This window comes from Geospiza fortis, unplaced genomic scaffold, assembly GCF_000277835.1.
Source record: "Geospiza fortis unplaced genomic scaffold, GeoFor_1.0 scaffold485, whole genome shotgun sequence".
Taxonomy (NCBI): Eukaryota; Metazoa; Chordata; class Aves; order Passeriformes; family Thraupidae; genus Geospiza; species Geospiza fortis.
Genome location: NW_005054457.1, coordinates 887,151 through 908,855, shown reverse-complemented (window position 1 = coordinate 908,855; position 21,705 = coordinate 887,151). Strand labels below are relative to the sequence as shown.

At 55.6% G+C, this 21,705-nt stretch overlaps 1 protein-coding gene across 1 annotated transcript in view; it reads left to right on the top strand.

Moving 5' to 3' along the window:
- NTN1 (netrin 1) overlaps positions 1 to 21,705 on the top strand; it is an 84,694-nt gene that overhangs the window by 47,009 nt on the left and 15,980 nt on the right. The window contains exons 3-5 of the mRNA XM_031062701.1: positions 6,137 to 6,325; positions 19,153 to 19,302; positions 21,449 to 21,502. Coding sequence (XP_030918561.1) covers positions 6,137 to 6,325; positions 19,153 to 19,302; positions 21,449 to 21,502 — 393 coding nt within the window. The remainder of the gene's footprint in view (positions 1 to 6,136; positions 6,326 to 19,152; positions 19,303 to 21,448; positions 21,503 to 21,705) is intronic.

The following is a 21,705-nucleotide window of genomic DNA, read 5'->3' as shown; positions in this document are numbered from 1 at the left end:
AATTTTGGAACATCTGTGTTTAAATGAAATCTGCTTATCCAGAGCTGGGCCCGGCAGCTCAGGTAGAGATGCTCTGATGGAGCTCTGCACATCTGTGCACAATGAAGTCAGGGAACAAAAGGCTTGTGGGGTCCTTGGCAGAGTGAGGGAAGGAAGAGAGCGGGAGACAGCAGGACTGGGCTCAGTGGAGCAACTGGAGCCAAAACCTTTCCTCGCAGAGCCCTCAGCACCTGGCCAGGTTCTGCTCACAGCTGGGTCTGCAGGAGTGCAGGGGTGTCTTCTCCACCAGGTGCAAAGCAAAGCTTGAGGGACGGACATGATGCCAGTCCTGGGAGGTGATTTTTATTACAGCCCTCAAAGGCATTCATAGAAAGAAAAAACGGGTTGCTAAAGAGCCACTTGAATACAGGGAAATTCAAACCGAGAAGCAGCGGCAGAAAATTAAAGCCAGGCCAAGTCATGTTAGGAACAAGGCAAAAGGCTCCAGCACAGCGGGGGATTAACCTCGGGCGGGGCAGAGGGAGGGCGGGAGCCGCTTCCTGAGCCTCTGTGCAGGGAAAACGTGCCCGGGGAGCCACACGCCCCGGGGCATGCACGGAGCTGGAGCGGGATCCAAAACCACCCCGACCTGCTGCTGGGGCCAGCGGTGTGCCCCGGCAGTGCCCACACTCTGCACCTCCAGAGAGATCCCACCGGGGCATGTCCCAGCCCTGTCCCCACAAGGGCTTTGTGGCGTCTGCCTGGGACATTCCTTGCATTGCCCCAGTTCCTGTGTCCCTGTGTGCCATTGTCAGCAGAAATGGGATGGGGCTTCTCCTTCATTCCCCCCATCCTTGTGTGCCATTGTCAGGAGAAACGGGATGGGGCTTTTCCTTCATTCCCTCCATCCCTGTGTGCCATTTTCAGGAGAAATGGGATGGGGATTTTCCTTCATTCCCTCCATCCCTGCGTACCATTGTCAGCAGAAATGGGATGGGGATTTTCCTTCAGCCAGACCAAGCCTCTCCCATGGGCATTCTGCAAGCACACCAGGCTGCAGGCAGAGCTGCCAGCTTGCCCTGGCTGATGGCCACAGCACTGACCACTCTGGCCCAGGCCTTCAGGGTGGACACAGTAATTGCAATTAAAGCCGTTCTTCCTAAGTTTGGCCCCTTTTGAGTGCAGAAACAGGTGGATCAGGAGGGGTTGGTGCTGGAAAAGCAGCCAGGTGTATGGGGCAGGCAGGGAATCAGTGCCCAGCTGTTCCCAGCTGTTTCCTCGGTGCCCTGGGAGTGGATGGAGGAAACAGAACCAAGGCTGAGCTGATGGAACCAAAACAAGCTGAGAGATCCCAGTGCAGGGGTGGCTGTGGCTCCTGGATGCCTGTGGGGAGCTCGAGGGAGGCTGTGCTGGTCATGGAGCGGGGATGGAGCAGACCATGGAGCAGGGATGGACCAGACCATGGAGCAGGGATGGACCAGACCATGGAGCAGGGATGGACCAGACCATGGAGCAGGGATGGACCAGACCATGGAGCAGGGATGGACCAGACCATGGAGCAGGGATGGACCAGACCATGGAGCAGGGATGGACCAGACCATGGAGCAGGGATGGACCAGACCATGGAGCAGGGATGGACCAGACCATGGAGCAGGGATGGACCAGACCATGGAGCAGGGATGGACCAGACCATGGAGCAGGGATGGACCAGACCATGGAGCAGGGATGGACCAGACCATGGAGCAGGGATGGACCAGACCATGGAGCAGGGATGGACCAGACCATGGAGCAGGGATGGACCAGACCATGGAGCAGGGATGGACCAGACCATGGAGCAGGGATGGACCAGACCATGGAGCAGGGATGGACCAGACCATGGAGCAGGGATGGACCAGACCATGGAGCAGGGATGGACCAGACCATGGAGCAGGGATGGACCAGACCATGGAGCAGGGATGGACCAGACCATGGAGCAGGGATGGACCAGACCATGGAGCAGGGATGGACCAGACCATGGAGCAGGGATGGACCAGACCATGGAGCAGGGATGGACCAGACCATGGAGCAGGGATGGACCAGACCATGGAGCAGGGATGGACCAGACCATGGAGCAGGGATGGACCAGACCATGGAGCAGGGATGGACCAGACCATGGAGCAGGGATGGACCAGACCATGGAGCAGGGATGGACCAGACCATGGAGCAGGGATGGACCAGACCATGGAGCAGGGATGGACCAGACCATGGAGCAGGGATGGACCAGACCATGGAGCAGGGATGGACCAGACCATGGAGCAGGGATGGACCAGACCATGGAGCAGGGATGGACCAGACCATGGAGCAGGGATGGACCAGACCATGGAGCAGGGATGGACCAGACCATGGAGCAGGGATGGACCAGACCATGGAGCAGGGATGGACCAGACCATGGAGCAGGGATGGACCAGACCATGGAGCAGGGATGGACCAGACCATGGAGCAGGGATGGACCAGACCATGGAGCAGGGATGGACCAGACCATGGAGCAGGGATGGACCAGACCATGGAGCAGGGATGGACCAGACCATGGAGCAGGGATGGACCAGACCATGGAGCAGGGATGGACCAGACCATGGAGCAGGGATGGACCAGACCATGGAGCAGGGATGGACCAGACCATGGAGCAGGGATGGACCAGACCATGGAGCAGGGATGGACCAGACCATGGAGCAGGGATGGACCAGACCATGGAGCAGGGATGGACCAGACCATGGAGCAGGGATGGACCAGACCATGGAGCAGGGATGGACCAGACCATGGAGCAGGGATGGACCAGACCATGGAGCAGGGATGGACCAGACCATGGAGCAGGGATGGACCAGACCATGGAGCAGGGATGGACCAGACCATGGAGCAGGGATGGACCAGACCATGGAGCAGGGATGGACCAGACCATGGAGCAGGGATGGACCAGACCATGGAGCAGGGATGGACCAGACCATGGAGCAGGGATGGACCAGACCATGGAGCAGGGATGGACCAGACCATGGAGCAGGGATGGACCAGACCATGGAGCAGGGATGGACCAGACCATGGAGCAGGGATGGACCAGACCATGGAGCAGGGATGGACCAGACCATGGAGCAGGGATGGACCAGACCATGGAGCAGGGATGGACCAGACCATGGAGCAGGGATGGACCAGACCATGGAGCAGGGATGGACCAGACCATGGAGCAGGGATGGACCAGACCATGGAGCAGGGATGGACCAGACCATGGAGCAGGGATGGACCAGACCATGGAGCAGGGATGGAACAGACCACACCTTTCCCAGCTCACCCACTGCCTCCCTGGAGGGTTCATCCCCCAAGGCATCCACAGCATTTAGGTCGTTGACTCTGGATGAGGACAAGGTTGGCTGTTTTTAGAAGCTCCTTGCAGCTTCTTGTGAGGTTCAGCTTCTTCCCTACTTCAGGACTTTGCTGTCCCGGGGACACCAATGGAAAACTGATCCTGGGAGCAGAGCTGGGAGGAGCTCTGCACACTCTACTTATTCCTCCACATTCCTGTGCAGCTCTGCTCTTGTGGCACCAGTGGAAATGTTAGCAAAGAACTCGAGAAAATCCCCAGAGTCCTGTTTTCCTGGCTTTGCAAAAACATTTCTGCTTATCAAGCAACCCAAAGAAATGTGAAGATTTTCACTCACTCTTCGTGTGGGCTCAGCTTTGAATTTTAAAAAGGGATTTGCCAATGCAATCTTGCAAAATACTCCAGTGCCAAGTCCAGCTCTCCTAAAATACAAGTTTTAGGAGGAGGTGAGCTTCCCTTCTCCTGGGAAAACGTGCATTTCTGACAGATTTAAGGGAGAACTAAGGCTTCTGTGAGGCCATGCCACTCCCTGGAGAAATGTCCTTTCATGTCGATCAGCAGGGACCAAATCCTGTGGTTTGTGGCACCAAAGGCAGAGCTGCTCATGAGCCTCGAGGCTTTGAACAATGGAGATGTGAACCTACAAGAGCCCTCGGGCTGAGGGATTTAAATCTTTTTTCTCTGTTTGAGACTTTGAGCCGTGCCCAGAGGCTGTGCCATGGGTGCAGGTGCTGCCTTGGGGATTAGGTGTGGCCAGGAGATCATCCCTGTGTTCCAGGGGAGGCTCTGCCCTGAGGGTAGGAACCAGCCCTGAGTCCTGCACCTCTGGGAAAAGGGTTCAACCTGGCTTGGTCACCTCTGTAAAACAAGGGCTGGGAACTTCAAACCCCCACGTGCTTCCCAAAGCTTTGCCAGTGCGTTCTGCAGGGCAGGAATCACCTCTAAAGCCCTTTGTGTGGTGGATCTGTGGTGTGGGCCGGGGCTGCTCAGCACGTGTGGGATGAGGAGAAAGCAGAGCTGAGCAGCTGCTCCAGCAGGGCACAGCAGGCTGCTCTTCCTGAGCTTTCCATGGAGGGGGAAGCCTCGAGGGGCACACCCAAATGCCTGGTGCGTGCTCCCGTGCTGCTTTCGCTGCTAAAAGCGCAGCTTCAGCACATGTAGGACCTGACACAGCCATTCCCTCTGGAGCAGGAGCGCTGTCTCTGGCTCCCTCACGGTTGTGTCCTGGTGGGGAGATGACAGAAGCTCCTACAGGCTGCTGGGCTCATCCCACGAGGGCCAAACCGCGGCTCAAAGCCTGGCCCAGCTCCGTGGCAGGAATGTCTGTCCCTCACGCCTGGCAAAGCGCTCGCAGGCCACTCCTGTCACCATCAGCACGTCGCTGGCCACTGCTCCTGCTCTGCCAGCCCTGCTGGGGATGTGAGGCTGGGTCTGTCTGTGTCAGGGGGAGAATTCTGATGGCAGAGCATGGAGACAGTGGCTCCATCCTGCTGGGGGCATAGGGACGGGGGTGCTGCTCTCCCCTGAGCTGTCACGGCGTGTCTCAGCCAGGGATTGCTCCTGAGAAACACTCCGGGGCTGCACTGGCGTTCCCTGGGCTGAAATTTGATAATTAAGCAAATACAGCGTGGCTTTGTGTTGGGAGAGCACCATAAGGTAAACAGGAAGGAATGAGGGATTAAGACGTCTCTGCTCTGAGGGAAGGTGACAAGGCCGGAGCTGTGACACCTCCGTGCCGGGGCGAGGGGCCCAGCTGCGGGCTGGCATGGCACAGCTGCATTGTTCAGCGGTGAAGAGCAAATAAAAGCCGCGGGAAAAGAAAACAAGCTATAAAATTCTCAGCAAAGCACAGAGCCCCGGCAACTGCGTCCTGATGGCCCCGTGACAGCTCCGGGGAGAGGCGGGCGAGGGGTCGAGCGTTTGAAGTCCCGAAGTTGTCCTTTGCAAAGGCCCCCTGCTAAAACACGCCCAGTGTTGACTTTAGGCTGCATATGGTGGAGGAATTGGACAGCTCAGTCACAGCAATCAAAGCAGGGGGGCACCTTTTGGAACTTGGCTAACTGGGTGTCATCCCAGGTGGGATGGGGGATGCAGGGGCAGAAATGAGGATTATCAGCATGGTCGGGGCTGCAGGGGAGTGGCAGAGCCTGTGTTGTGGAAAGATGAGGGAGAAACCAGCTAGGAAGGTCTTGGAATGGTATCCAGAGCTCAAAGATGTGTGTGTGTCAGAGCTGGTGAGAGTGGGGAACTGGGAAGGGCAGGCAGGCGATGATGGAAATTCCTTCCCACAGGGCCTGAGGGGGCTCCTGGGGTGCAGGGAAATGGGGGTCCCTCAGCAGTTTGGGGACCTTTGCACTGAGCAGTAACAACACAAAGTGAGAGTGGATGGAAAGGGAGAGGAGCGGTGCTTCCATGGAGAAAGTGCTTGTGACAAAGCTGAAGGTGCCACAGGGGTTTGTGTGTCCCAACCATGGATGGTCCCCCGTCCTCACAGTCCCCTGTAACCCCCACTGAGATCAGGGAGAGGCAAACCTGTAGTTAATGCAAGTCAGGACAGTGAAACCTGGCCTTGGCAACCTCGTTTTGCCCTCCAAAGAGCCGGGAGGGCAATGGCCCATAGTGATGGGCTCACAGGTCAGGATGTGAGTGAGCAGCTGGCTTCCCACAGCCAGAGTGCCACCAGGGCCTCCCACCCGTGACCCCCAGCCTGACAGGGCACACACAGAGGGGTTGGCAGCAGCTCCCCGGGGTTGGCACCTCCCTGGTGGGGCACAGATGGTGACAATGTCCCCTGTTTGCCTCTCCCAGCCTGCAACTGCAACCTGCACGCGCGGCGCTGCCGCTTCAACATGGAGCTGTTCAAGCTGTCGGGGCGCAAGAGCGGCGGCGTGTGCCTCAACTGCCGGCACAACACGGCGGGCAGGCACTGCCACTACTGCAAGGAGGGCTTCTACCGCGACCTCAGCAAGCCCATCTCCCACCGCAAGGCCTGCAAAGGTAGGGGATCACCCGTGGGGAGGTGGGAATGCCCCACTCCTCCTTCCCCAGCCCCTCGTGCAGCCCCGCTCCCACAGCTCTGCCCAGCTCCTCCCATTCCTCCCTCTCCCAAACCCGGTTGAAATTGCTTTTTTTGCCGTTTGGAATTGTTTCCCATGCCCCCACCCCACCCCGTTCCCTGCTGTCACCTCTGCAGCCTCCTGGTGAGGACAAGGCCACCCACGTCCCTTGCCATCACCTCTCCCTGCTCTCCCCAGCCTCCTGCTGAGGATGACCCCATGGAAATAGAGGCCCTCACTTCTGAGGAGGACTTCTAATTATTTCAGGCTTTGTTACTTACAAGTGGTGCTTCATCTGCTCCTACCTAGTCATTACCCTGCCAGGGCAGAGGGGCACAAAATCCCAGGTATGGGTGAGATGTAGAATTTAAATCAGCCTCCCCCAAGCCCTGTCTCCAGCTCCCACCCTTCAGGCAGAGCTGAGCCCACGCACAGAACTTGTCACTCCTCCGGACGAGGAGAGAACAGAAAAAGGGGAAACGGGTTTATTTTGAGCTCGGAGTATTTTGAGGTTTCCTCGTGTGGCCGTGGAGGCGAGCTGGGATTCAGCTGGGGCGGGAGCAGCAAGAAGAGCAAATCCTGCAAATGAACCCTTTTTACTCTCAGCTGCTGCTGGAAGAGATGGAAATCCTGAACCTGAGGTGCACTGAAAGGAATCAAGCAAACCTTCAAAAGCCAGATTAGAAAATGCTGGGGTTTCCCCCAGAAACGCTCAGCTCTTTTCTCTCTAAAGACTCATTTCAACAAGAAATGGAAAGCTTTTTGACTTCAGCATCCCTGTGAAATCTCCTTTTCCTGATCTCTGTTTTTCACACAGTGGGCTTTATGTTCCCCCTGGTTTTCCCTCCTGACTCGGGGCTTGTGCTGAAATCATTGTTGCAATCGAGCAGGTTTAAACCCAACCTCCCATCTAACAGCTCCAGCCACCTCTCCATTGATAACAACATTCATTTACCGTCTCACCAAACCACCACTCCCAGAGCCTCATCTCCACTGGACATGGTTAAAATTAAGGAATTAACCATCCTGAGCTCCTGCCACCTCCCTCATCACTGCCTGCACCCAGCAGAACCAGATTTTCTCTATATTTTCCTCTATAAAACCTGATTCTTTAATCCATCACATCACTCTGATCATGTCCCACACATAATAAATTTAAATCTCAGAGAGCCCTGGTGCCTTGGGAGCTGCTGAGGAGCTCGTGGCTCTCACCCACCCCAGCAAGGTCTCAGTGATCTCACAGCAAAGGCTCCATGAAAGAGCTGCCAGAGGCATTTTTTCATTAATTCAACTGCATTTATTCAGCCAAAGTGACACATCCAGCTAAGCTGCCTCTCCTGTGCCTCGCATTCCTCATCTCCCACTCCATCCCATGCACGAGGTGCCTCCACTCACAACACATCCAACATCAGCAAATTAGAGAGGCTGGAGTTGCATTGTTTGAAATGATTGGTTTGGGTAATTATGCAAAAATATGACATTGCAGAAATGCTTGCACAATGTCTCCTTCTTTTTAACTTGGAGAAAAAGAGAATTCCACAAACTTTTGCACATGTTGCAGGGCAGGGATGAGGCTCAGGAAGCAAAAGGTGAGCAGAAAGCAGAGCTGGGCAACAGCTCTGTGTTTCCAACAGCCAGACCTTTAATAACTGATAAATAAAAGACTTTTCAATAGTCTGAAGTTGAGATGAGCAGTGCAGGTGAAGGCATAAGGAGCTGGGGTGTAAGGATGATTTTCCCTGATGGCTAACAGGGATCCAGCCATGCCAGGTGCTTTGCTCTGTTTGCTTCCAGTGGTTTTCCTTCCAAAAATGATAAAAACTGGAGGTTGTCAGTGGCCAGAGATGCCCTGGGACAGAGCCACGCCAGGCAGGCTGTGGCAAGGAGGCTGCAAACCACAGGCAAAGGAATTGATGACAGATGGAGCAGGGATATTGCATGGAGTGGCAATGCTGGGTGTGTGCCAGAGCCTGCCAGGCTGGAGCTGGGCATGGAGCTGGGCATGGAGGATGTGGCTGCTCCGGGTGGGTGGCCAGGCAGTCCCTGGGACACCAAGCCAGGGCTCCCCTGGCATTCCAGGGTCAGACTGCAGCTGATCCCTGCCCAGCCCTGGATCCTGGGCTGGAGGAGCCCCATGGTCCCACTACTCCTCCTCCAGGGGGCTGGGTGGGCTCATCCGTGCAGGAGGGGAGCAGGATGCCCTTTGTCCCAGCACACACATCCCACCCCATCCTGGGCACACCCCTGGTGTGGGGCTGGCCCGAGAAGCAACAAAACTCGGGGTATAAGAAATTTCCATGTTCATTTTTCAGACTGGGACAAGGATGAATTGTTCCTCTTTTCTCCCTGGTTTTTGAGAAATCACCAAGAGCTCCCAGCACGCTGAAGCCCTGCTTCCAGCTCCTTCTGCTTTCCCTCTGCTCCAAATGATGTTGCAAGTGAAATTCCACATCTGGGTCCTGCAAACCTCGTCCACCCCGCTCTGTCATGGGCCGCTGTAAATCAGGGCCCTGCTGTTGGTTCTTTTGATTAAACTCCCTCCTGATATTTGCCAGATTATTGGCACTAATGTAATTCCATTGGAGTGGAGAGTCTGCAGGGTTTATAGCCTGGCTGTAAAACAGCTCTGCGCTTCGGGGAGAGGCTTTGCACACTTTTTGATGAAAAGATGACAAACGAGACGTGCTCTGAATACACTTGTGCTGAGGCTGCCAGCACAAACCCCTCGTGCAGGGGCAGGATTTGGCACCTGGAGAGGTCACATCCATCAGGGCTCAGTCTTTTGGGAGGAAATGGGATTGTCTGTGTGCCTGGTGCTGCTGCAGCCTGGGGAGCTTTCCGGCTGTGCTGCAGCATTTCATGCCTTGTGCAAACCCCAAAAAGCACTCCCAGCCTCCCTGCCTGTCCTGGCCTGCACCCACCGAGGGTCAAGAGTTGACATTTGCATTTGGAGGCAGTTTGGGCTGGAGCAGAGAGAGGTGAGAGCTGTCCCCATGGGCTCAGCCTCCCGTCCTTGATGTCATGGGTGCACATAGAGGGTTTTACCCCACTGAGTCTCAGACATTGAGTGAGGCAGAGCCCAAACCCCTTTGGCTTTGGGAGAGCTGAGCAGAGCCCCCGGTGACAGGGACAGTGGCACCAGTCCTGTCTCTCTCCAGTGACTATAGAGGGAGCTGCGTGACCAGCTTAGAGCTGAGAGCTCATTCCCTGGAGGCTGGGCCAGGGGAGATGGATCCTCTCTGTTCCTGCTGCTGGGTCCTGCTGGGAGGCTGGGGCACAGGAGGTGCCACGGGGAGCACCCACGGCAGGCAGCAGAGCCTGAGAATGATGACACTGCCACCAGAGCAGAGAGTCTGAGAATGATGACACAGCCACCAGAGCAGAGCCTGAGAATGATGGCACTGCCACCAGAGCAGAGCCTGAGAAGGGTGGCATTGCCACCAGAGGTGTCCCACTGCTGGTGTCCTGGTGTAGCACAGGGACACCAGTCTGCCCATGGTTCCAGTTGTGGTCAGCATCCCTCCAGCCTTGGAGATGTGCCCTGCCACCACGGTCCCCAGTCCACACCTGGGTGGGCAGACAAGCTCACAGCTGAGGCGTGCCAGAGACACTGGGATGGCCTGGCTGGATCCCAGCACCAGGGCTCCAGGGCCAGCAGGGCCAGCAGTGGTGGCTCCTGCAGGGCTCTGTCCCCAGCCTGAGGCAGATGTTCCCCTCTCCAGAGCTGCTTCATTTTCATGCCCATCTCTTGTCCAGCTCAGTTGTGGTTTTAAGGCAAACTCCAAAGCAATACTTTCCAGGAATTCAGCCCTGGGAGTTGTCCTTAATGGTCAAACCTGCTTCCCTTCCCTTCCTCCTTTTGCTCCTCCTTGGATTCCAGCTGGAGCTGCTGTTGAGGAGAGAGGAGCCAGCCCCTGGTGCTGGCAGGGCTTGGGTTGGGCTCTTGTGTCAGGGCTTGGTCGCCTCTGAGGAATCACATCCCTGGAGAAATTCCAAACTTTCCAGGCATTGATCTGCCAAGCACAGACTTCAGTTCCTCCCCAGGACTGTGGAGATTCTCTTCCTCTGCCACAAGGACGATTTTCTAGTTGCATTTCCATCCTGCATTTGTCAGTGGCTGTGCCTGAGTCGCCCTTCCCCACAGCCCCATAATTCCTTATATTGACATTATTGCAAGCCCTGAGAGCTGATTTATGGCTCCTGCATCTACAACTTGTCACCACAGCCCCAGACACACACAGAACATCCAAGAAGGTTCTGGAAATGCAGCTTTGAGCTGTCCATGATCAGAGGTCACTGTGGGAGGGTCCAGGGAAGCACTGGAGGCTCAAGTGCCACCAAGTGTCACCTCCTCCATGGCACCACCATGACCCAGGGCAGAGCTGCACCATTCGCCCCCCTGGGCTGGAAGGATCCCAGAGAAAACAAGGGACACGAGCATTACTGAGACTCTCATGCTGTTCTGAGTTTGTAGAACAAAACCATGGAAAAGCAGTGATTTTTTGTTCAAGTAAGACTCAAGCTCAACACAAGACATCTCCCAGCCCATGACAGCTTTTAAAAAATCCATTAAAATTCACATTTTAATGATGGATGAGCAGACACATCAGATTAGGCAGCTGCCTCTGTGTGAGGCAGAGTGGGCAGAGTTTGCTGAGCTGTGGAATTCAGGGCAGGACACTGCTGAATCCATGAGGAGATGGAGGAGGCTGCTCAGAAAGAGCTGGAATTTCCATTCCCACCTGGAAACCACCTTAGCACCTCCAGAGGAGAGACACAGCTCACAGCTGAGTCCCAAAACCATGGCAGACATGTGGATGGCCCAGCTCAATAGGAAAATGTAGACAGCATTGATTCCCAGAGCAGAGCCAGCTCTGCATTCCTGAAAAATCACATCCTGGCAATGCCGGTGCCCAGCAGGGGTTTACTGGATGAACTGGGGGCCGGCCACCTTCCAAACTGGGGTTTGGGTTTGGGTTTCCAGCAGGGAAACATCCAGGAGCAATCCTGGAGGGCAGGTTGGGATGTGGTTTGTCAGAAGTGGTGACACAATAGAGGGGAATTTCACCCTATTAAGAAAATAAAACCAGACTAAACGCCAGCTCTCCATTGCTGCTCTCAGACTAAGGACAAAAGTTGCTAAATTCACTTGCAAAGCCAGACCTTTGCATATCCACGAGACAGAGGGAAGAAAAGAAATAATTTGCCTTCCCCATGAATGTTTTCCAATAATGGAGATAATTTCCTGCTTCAGAGCAGTTCTCAGGAGTGGAAAGTGCTTCAGGCTCTCAGATCCTGAGAATTAAACCCAAGCTCAGCCCTGCTCATCCCCACACTCTGGTTTTCAGTGTACTAAAGTGAAAAGGGTTTTTTTCTGGTAGGAAAGGATTTCTTTTCCACTTAAACAGATGCTTCTCAGAGCACCACAAACGAGGGGCTGGGATTTGTGCCCCGGGAGCTCTCACTGGGATTTCTCCCTGCTCTTGGGGTGCTGGGGACTCTCCCCACTGTGGATGCATTGGTGTCCCATGAGGGCTGTGCACACCAAAAGGATCCTTTTCTGCAGAGCTTCTCCAGCTTCTCCCTCACCTTCCCCACTGCCTCCTTTCCTGAGCCTTGTGGCAACCTCATTATCTCCGAGACTTCTGCTCTGCTGCCAGATTTGATTTTTATTATTAGAGGGAGAATGCACTTGTAGGAACCTCGTTTCCTCCAGAGCCAGGCTAAAAACACATCAGGAAGAGAAAAACTTTGTCTCTCTTTTTTTTTCCTTCAATAACAGCATTCCCAACCCACTGTTCCTCGTGCAACATCTCCCATGAGGGCAGGGGGAGCTGGGCTTGGCTGTAGGTCCATGAGGCCATCATGCCCCACTGAGCTGCTGCTCTTGGCCTGGCCAGAGCTGCCCCTGCAGCTGATTTTTGATGGAAAAATCAAAGGGATCACATCCTCCACGTGTTTCCTTCACTCCAAGTGGGGTGAAGGAAACCCCAGAGCTTCATCTCAGCATCCCTGGCAGCTTCTCCAGCCCTGCTGGAATCACGTGGGAAGGGGAGCTCTCAGTGGACAGGGGAAGTTTGAACAATTTTGGAACAAGGGAATTTTCCAGCATTTGGGGGAGTGCTGCCATAATTGTCCCATTGTGTGTGTCACTGATGCCTGCCCACGGTGCCCCTGCCCAGAAAGTGGATTTATGGCCGGGGTTCCAAGGCCCATCCGGATTAGCGGCGACTCCGGCTCAGTGCAGGCTTTGTGGCCCCGTCTGTTCCTTGTTATGGAGAAGACAAAGCCAAGGTCTGCTCTGTGAAATTTGGCCCAAACTGCAGGGCACCAAAGCCCTTGGCTCCCCCGAGTGCCAGCCCAGGAGGGGAAACGGGAGAGCCCTGAGAAGTGGCGCGGGAGGAGGGACAGCAGGAGACACCCAGAGATTGTTTGGCTCTGCCCAATAAAAGGAGGAATTCATGTTCTGCTGGCAAGAAACCTTTAAATCTCCAGGAGAATGTGCGGAGGGACACTGAGCACGAACATGATCCTTTGGAGGGCTAAACGCAGCTCCCAGTGTGCAGACAGGCTGAGGAGCTCACGGCAGAGCAGTTCGTGGTTAATATTTAAAGTCATTATTGGTATTCGGAGTCAGCACAGAGACATTTCCACCCCTGCTTGTGCTCTGCAAACCAGCTGGGGCCAGGCTGGGTGGGTGCACACCCAATTGCAGCTTCTCGTCCCCAGAAATCCGGGGGATTTGCAGGACGTGCTGCCCGTGCTGGAGATGCTCTGGCAGTGCCAGTGCTCTCCCATCCCCTCAGGAGGTCCCCAGAGCCAGCACAAACCTCTCCTCAGCGCTCAGGTGCACAGGTTCGGCTCAGATCTCCCTCATCCACCGACAAATGACCGGGATAGGTACCCAAAGGAAGGAGCTCTGCTTGTTTTGAATCGATTTCCCAAAGACAGGAGGCAAAGAAAAGCTGTGAAAACATCCTGTCCCCCTTGGGACCACTTCAAGGTCACCTCTGGGATGGATTCCACCTACGGGGGACACTCCAGGAATTCTCACACCTTGAGTTCCCTGGGAAGATGTGCTCAGAGGGAGCAGGATTTAAAGTACCTGAACTCCTAAAGGCAGTGGAGCAGAAAAAAACCAACTCTACAACAAAAAAAACCTACTTAAGCAATAACGCCAGAACCACCCCTCTAAATGCTAAACCACAAGGCTAAGTGAGACATGTTTGCTGCATCAGGATGCGTTGTTGAGGCAACAGGAGAATTTAAATTGAATTTATTTTGACATTTTGACAACAAACCTGGGTTTGTTGTGATTTTTTCCAGCAGAAGTTTTCTGTAGCTACATTTTTTTTCTCCTGTTGAAGTCTTTGGAGGAAAGAAGGGAAACAACCAAAGGGAAGCAGGTTTTGGCCATGATTCTGGAAAAGCATTTTAAAGCCTGGTTAAATTTAAATGTGCACCTAAGGCACATTGGCTACCTGGGATTGAATTTGTACTTCAGACTGAGTGTGATTTCTGAATGCAGGAGCCTTCAGCACTGATTATTGCAAATTAAGGGGTTTTTTTTCCCCAGTTGAATGCATTGTTGGGTTCCTGCTCAGTCCAGAGGCTGCATCTGGAGCCCTGTGAGGTTTGTGATCCTGGCACATCCAGGGTGACAAGAGGAAATCTGGACACCCTGGCAAATGCAGCCTTTTTTTCTTGTCCTGGCAAAAGGATTTTTCATCACTCTGAAAAGCTCCCAAGGAAGCAGCTTCCCCGAAAACAGGAAGATGCTAATTCTCAAAAAATGCAGATCTTTTCAGGCATCTTCTCCATAAAGGTCACACTTGAGGGGAGCTGAGCCTGGAGATTTAGCCCTCTGTTTACCTTTCCCCACACGTGTGCGGGGCAGGATTAGCGGCTGGGAATACCTCCGCCCCAACACCGGGGGTGTGAAAATATTTGCGTTTTTGTCGTGCTATTTGTCAGCCTTCAGTGGGGCAGAACCACCTCAGCAAGTTCAACCACCTGAACTGAAAAACCGAGGTTTTTTTATCCCAAGCATGGCGCCAGGATCCTTCCAGGTGTTTTTTAGCCCCAAACCTGAGCTGAAGCACAGAAAGGCATCGCTGGCTGGGCTGGGACGGGCGATGCTCTGCCTCGGCAGCTTTGTACAGAAAACTGGGGCTGATTTGGAAGTTCCAGACAGAGCTATAAAAGCCCACGGCAGCCGGTTGGGCAGAGGCTGGCCCCGGGGGAAATCTCCTGGCTGCAGGCAGTAGGAGCTGCCTGGCAGTGCTTATATCCGTATATATATTAATCCCAGCTAATGTAACTACAGATGTTCTCATTCAGAGCCCTATCTAATCCTGTTGGGCCCTTGCCATGGTGTCTCGTAGCAGGAGTTCTACGAGTTAATTACGTGCGGTGCAAAGCAGCGTTTCCTTTTATCGCTGAAAAGGTTGCCTTTTCAAGGCCCTCAATGTCCCTTTGTTGCTGGCTTTAAGGACCAGTGGAGAGGAGCACCTGTCTGACCTTGCCGGCGCTGTGCATTGCTTGGCAGCCCTCCACCGCCTCTTGGCAAGGCATTCCGAATCTTTTCCGTGGGTGCTCTCCGTGCCTTTCAGCGCAGCTCCCAGCTGAGGACGTGCTATTGATTTCTATAGTGCCCTGATATGAATTCAGAGTTTCTCTCTCCCCCTTTCACAGCACAGCCTCCCATCTTGCGGCTCTTCTGAGCTCCGCTGCAATCAGCCAGATGTTTCATTGAGTCCCAGATCTTTTCCTGGAGTGGATGCAGTTAATTGGGACCCTTCAGCGTGGATGAGCCATCCTGTTCCCTCCTTCCACTTATGCCTCCTCCTGCACTCCGGATTTTGGCTGCTGTCCCCTCATCCACTCGGCCGCCCCGGGTCTGTCTCGCACAGAGCGCCGTGTCTCCTCACATCTGGAGCAGCCAGGCTCAAGGTGCTCACCGGGGACTGCTCTCCGCTCCCTGCTTTCCTGATGGTTATTTGACAGGCAATTCAGCCTCTGGGAGCACAGGCACCCCCACTGCTGCCCCATTGCCCGTTAAAGCCTCCCCACAGATTCCTGCTCCTTGTTTTCTCCTCCACAGCCATGTTTTCAACCAAAAAATAACTTCTTTTTCAGTAGGAATTCCTGGTCATCTCTGCCACAGACACTCAGCATGAATTTTTCTTAAAGGTTTTTGGAAAAAACTGAAATCCTGAGAGTTATTTCCCTTCCCTCGATGCTCTGTGGGCATTTTTCGTGCTCCAGCATCATCCCCATTTGCTTCTCTCCCATCTCACCGTACCCTCCGTGGGGTGATCCTTTCAAGCAAGGCACGAGGAAAACCCCTCGTTATCCTCCTCATCATCTCCGGGGTGTTCCGGACACTTCCCTGTGCTGCTCACAGAGCTGCCCTCAGCTCCGGTGCCCCGAGGGCTCTGCTGAATTTCTGCACCTCGGTGGGGGATGAACAAATCCACAAACCCCCGCACCCGGGGAAGGTCGGGGTGAGAGCCAGGCAAGTTCAGGAATGCAAACGTGTTCTGTGAGTGCCAGGGTGCCCATCGGAGATGCCAAAGGGGCGTTTGCAGCGATCACCCCCCCGCTGGCATCCTGGTGCACACTTCCCTCAGTTTGGGCCCAAAGGAATTTGAACCGGATTGGGAAAATCAGCATCAAGCACCAGCAGCCCGGCCCTCCATGGCTGGGGAAGGAGAAGAGCCTGTAATTGCTGGCTGCAAGTGTTTGCACTGGCCGGGGAACTGTAAATTACCTTTAATTGCTCCTAATTGCTGGCGCTGGTTCAGTTTCTCGAGGATAGGGACGGCAAATCCCCATCTGCAGGCACGGCGAGAGCCCCTCCTGCTCCCCCGGCGGCAGCGCCGAGCTGCCCTGGGCCCCGGAGCTTGGGAGCAGACCTGGCTGGGCCCAGGGGGACGCTGGGGACAGGTGACACAGGTGGCACAGAGCCCGTCCGTCACCCAGAGAGGAGGATTTCCCATCGGTGTGGCAGAGATCGCCGGGATCTCATCCCTGTGAAATCCTGACACAATAGAGGGGAATTTCTGGTCCCCTACCCTCTGCCACTCGTGCCCCCTGCAGCCCTGGGCTCATCACCTCACACACGGGGACATCAGAACCCTCACAGAGCCCGGCCTGGGGGGACAGGAGACAACCTCAGAGAGATTCAGCTCTGAAAATAACCCAGCAGCTCTGGCGAGCTGGCCGAGCCACTGCCTCATGAGGGAAGGAAGCAGCAGCATTCGATGATTGATTGATTGATTGATTGATTGATTGATTGATTGATTGATTTCTGTGCTGTCCAAAGAGCGCTCTGTGCTCTCAGCCCGGCCTCAAGGGCCTGGGGATCTTACTCATCACCAAGCCTCTTTTCCCTCTTTTCCCCTTTCCCCAGTCGGTCCCACTGTAATGAGGGCGATCCCCTCACCCGGGGGTTCCTCCCAGGATGGGCTCTGCCTGGAGCAGCCCCGAGGGCACGCCTGAAACATGAGGCTGCTCTCCCCATCCTCCTGCCCTTCGCCTCTCCTTGGGTAACCCTTCCTTTATTTTTGTGTTAACTCCTGACTCTCTGCTCTTCTTTGGCTCTTTTCTCTCCTGTTTCTCCTTCAGGCCTTCACTTAATGTGTTTTTATTTCCTCTTCCCCAGCATTACCCGAGCCATCCCTTGGGGCTGCAGCGGGAAGGTTTTCCCACCTCAGCATCCCTCTGCTCATCACCAGCCACGCTGACTTCCCGTTAAAACGTTTCCAATCTAAATTAGCTTTAGAAAAGGAGATTTCTGCTGTGGGCATGTTTGCAAGGAGTCCTTTCCCAGGGGAAGCTCAGGGCGGTGGGGAGAGAGAGACTTTTAATCAAAAACCTCAAATCAGAAGTGTTAGGAAAAGAGGAGGAAAGAAGCAAAAGCTTTGTCGGTTTCTAGAGGGGTTTCTTTCCCTTCCAAGTGAAAAATCATCGGGTTTTGGCAAGGCTCTGTCTCTTCCCACGCAGCACCTGTGGGGTCAGGGCTGGTGGCAGTCTGGAGCTCGGGATGTCCCCAGGGAGCAGTTGGACATCCCAGAGCAGGGGTGCTCCAAACCCTGCTGGGCAGGGATCAGCCAGGAGCTGCTGCCCAGTGGGGTCAGACTGGGCGCTGCTGGGGCAGGGTCTCACTGGGCTGGCCTGGAGGGAGCCTGCAGCCAAACACCAACGCTTGGGAACCCAAACCCAGCATGGGGTGTGCTCTGCTGTCCCCAAATGAGGCACATTTATGGTGTTTGAGAGCCAGGGGGGTGCAGAACAAACCGAGCAGCACTGCAGGGTCCAGGAAAAGCCCTCTTGGGAGTGCTGTGCCAGTCTGGGGGGCTTGGGGGGTTTGAACAGCAGTGCCCTTGGGGACACTCACCCTGCCCTGACCCCAGCACAGCCCCCTCCAGGGCCCAGGCAGTGGGACAGGCTTCCCCCAGCCCCTGTTCCTGGCAGGCAGCTCCCCTGAGGGGCAGGAGGAGAGCGGGATCAGCGCTCCCCAGGGAGGGATTTGGCTGGCTCCTTCCTGGGATGCTGCAGAAGAAAAGGAAAGTTTCCTGCCTGCCTGCCTGTCCCTGCCACGGCTCAGCAGGGGCAGCCCACAGTCTGGCACGGCGCTTGCAGCTCTTAGAAATCAGGGCTGTTAACAAATGTGCGAGGCCCTAATCCTTTTGGAGCAGTGATGATAACAAGCCCTGATGCTTTTCTCTTTTTTTTTTTTTTTTTTTTTAATCAGTTTTCCTTTTTTAATTCCCCCCCCCCCCAAACAGCTGTGCCGGTAAAGTCCCACTGTGGGCAATGAGATGGCGAATGTTTGAATGTTTTCAAGTGCAGTATTTACATCCCCTGCCAAATCCTTCACATCTGCCCGGCTCTGCCGTCAAGGCTGCATCCATCTGGCCGGGAAGAGCAGGTCCTCAGCCCGCCTGCATCCATCCCACAAGGGCATTTCCTTCCTGTGCCCGCAGTGCCAGCTGCCAGGGATGCTGCTCAGCGGGAAGGGCTCTGAAAGGACCGCTTTGATTTTTCCTGGAGTGCACGAGGAATGAATTCCCGAGCGATTGCTTCCTGCCCGAGCTGAGGGGTGGTGGAACCCTGCTGGGTTCGTACCTCAGTACCAGTCCTGCTGGGTTTGTACCTCAGTACAAGTCCTGCTGGGTTTGTACCTCTGTACCAGCTCTGCTGGGTTTGTACCTCAGTACCAGCCCTTGCTGGGTTTGTACCTCAGTACCAGTCCTGCTGGGTTTGTACCTCAGTACAAGTCCTGCTGGGTTTGTACCTCTGTACCAGCTCTGCTGGGTTTGTACCTCAGTACCATCCTGCTGGGTTTGTATCTCAGTACCAGCCCTGCTGGGTTTGTACCTCAGTACCAGCCCTGCCACCGCCCCCGGGCTTTGGGGCTGCTGGGTGGGGGCAGTGGGTGATGCTCCCCTGCCTTTAAATCCTGCACATTCCTGATCTCAGCACTGATGGGGTGAGCAGCTGTGTCCGGGGGATGCACCCCTGCGCTGCCACCCAGGATCTGTCATCCTGGCTGCGCTTCTGCCCCCGCAGCGGGGCTGTGACAGGGCCACCCCCTCTCCAGCGCTGTCCCCCAGCCCAACGCCAGCTCTGGTCCGGCTCATTCCGGGGTTTTGCCGGAGGGCAGAGAGGATGGAGCGGTGCCGGGGGAGCTGCCCCGCTCCCCGCCGATGCCACACCGCGCCCCGTGCCCTGCCCTGACCCCGCTGCCGTGTGTCCCCGCAGAGTGCGACTGTCACCCCGTGGGTGCCGCCGGCCAGACCTGCAACCAGACCACGGGCCAGTGTCCCTGCAAGGACGGCGTCACCGGCATCACCTGCAACCGCTGCGCCAAGGGCTACCAGCAGAGCCGCTCCCCCATCGCCCCCTGCATAAGTAGGTGGATCTTCTTCCTTTCTGTGGAGTAGGGATTTTAACCCTTAAAACCCTGCCGGAGCCGCTGCCCAGGCTGGGGGTGCTGAACCCCACAGCGCTCGGGGGTGGAGCTGCCTGGGGACCCCTCAGCTCTGCCCAAACGGGGTCCCAAACCCACAGCAGCTTCCAGCAGCTCTCCTGCCTCCTTGGGGGGTTCTGTGAGTGCCTCTACAGCCAGGTTTGCTGGCAATTACGGTTTGTTTCATGGAACAGAGGTGCTCCAAGAGCACATTTATTTAGGGGTGCCACATCAGGGCTGGATGCTAAAGCGGATCACTATAAACAGGTTCTTCTCTCCAAAATCAGCCTGTGCTGCACTGGCACAGAGCAGCTGCTCCTTTGATGGAGTTTCCATCACAGCTGAGACCCCCTGGATTGCTGCAGGGGCTCTTGCACTCACACAGCCCTGCCATGGGGGGGTTTACCCTTGGCTTCCTTGGGTTTGCTTTTCAATCTGCCCTCCCAAGGCAGGTACAGCTCCCAAAATGCCTCCCTTGCAGCCTCTGCTCTGCAAACACCTGGATCCCCTCTCTCTCCCTGCCTGGGAAGGTGGGGTTCAGTCCTGTGTCCCTCTCTCTGCCTGGGGGGTTTGCTGCTGTTGGACCTTCCAGTGGCTCATGCTCCTTGTGGGACATCCCCTCCTGCCCTAACAAAGCAAAGCATCAAAATGAGCGTGCCTGGGATGGGATGGGATGGGAAGGAGGAACTGCTCCCCTAAGGGGGGGAATTCCCTGCTGCTAAAAGGAGAAAAAGGCCCAGCAAGAAAAGTGAAGGTTAAAAGATTCCAGCCTTTGTTGGAGACCCACAGTTATCAGAGTTCCCACACCATTGCCCCCCCAGCATGGCCATTGCCAAATTCTGGGGCTGAGACCCTTTCTCCACCTTCCCTGCTGAAGAAAACACACATTCCAGGGTGGTTTGGAGTCACTTGAGATTCATTTTCCCCGTGTTGCAACGGGACAGCAAGAGCCCAGAGCAGAGGCTCGCTGTCCCCAGGACCTCCAGCCATGGCTCCAGTCTGCTCTGCAGCAAGTGTGCACAAAGGTTTATCATGAATCATTCCCCAGGGCCAGGGGAAATCGGAGAGCAAATTGTTCCTTGCATCAGCTCCCTCAGGATTCATGGCATTTATAAAGACAGGCCCAGGATTTCAACATGGCCCATCCAGGGTTTGGGGCTGGGCATGGTCACTCTCTGATTTACCACCGCTGGTAATTCCCTGTTCCCAGAGACTCGTAGCCATGAAAAGAACACCTTGGGTCTGTGTAAGGCCTGGCTGAGCACCCCCAGCCCAGCTGTGGGACGGCTGTGCTGGCTCCCAGTGCTGCCTGGCCATGCACCGTGGCTTGTGCTGCATTTCATTGCACGAAGGTGAACTACCCCAAAAATCACCTGGGGCTGATTGGGCTGCAGCCCTGAGAGCTGCTGCCACACCCCCAGCAAACCCTGCCTTGGTGGGTGTTCCCCCAGGATTCCCAGGAATGCAGGGAAATGCCAGCACTGTGCCCTAAATGCAGGAAGGATGTCCAAGGGGAGCATCCTGCACAGCTGGGACCGTACAGCTCCCTCCCTCCATCCACAGTCCATCCTCCCAACAAACACAGCCAGGCCTGGGAACGAGTCTCCAGAGCATGATGTGGTTCCAGCTCTGCAAAGCTGGCCCCAAAGCAGAGCCAGGGACCGGGCAATTGGCACCAGATGTGTTTGTGTTTCCTTTAAACGTGGGAAGCACCCCTTGCACCCCAGCAGAGCTGCAGTGCTGAACCTGCGCCCTGCCTCTCACTAGGGGAGTGCCAGCACTGCCTCCGAGCTGGTGACAGCAGCTGCAGGGGACAGCCCAGGGACACACTGGATCCAACAGCAGCCACAGGGGCTGGGCCAGTGCAGCACGCAGCCAAAAGCCAGAATATTTTGTTAAAAGCCCCTTTGTGACAGCTTTGAGGGATGCCTGGTTCCCCAGTTCCCACTGTACTGTTTTGGGGGCTCTCGCTGGCACACAGGGCTGGGAGGGGAAGCTGCAGCGTGGCAGGAGCAGCTCTGGGGTTTGCAATAACTTCTCCTTCCTCCTTTGTCCGCTGTGTGTCCGTGTGCCCCGGCTGTCCCGCAGAGATCCCGGCCGCGCCGCCCACCACGGCCGCCAGCAGCGCCGAGGAGCCCGCAGGTACGTCCCGTTCCTTCTTTGGAGCATCTCCGGGCTCAATGTCCCCTCAGCAATCACGTCCCTCGAGATAAATTGCACCAAAGCCATAAATCCTGCTGCTCGTACCGGGACGAGGGGTTTCCTCTGATGCCCAAACGTGCTGGAAAGGCGTGGGCAGCATCCTGAGAGCCGGTGTGCAGGGAGGCTGCAGGAGGATTTCCTGC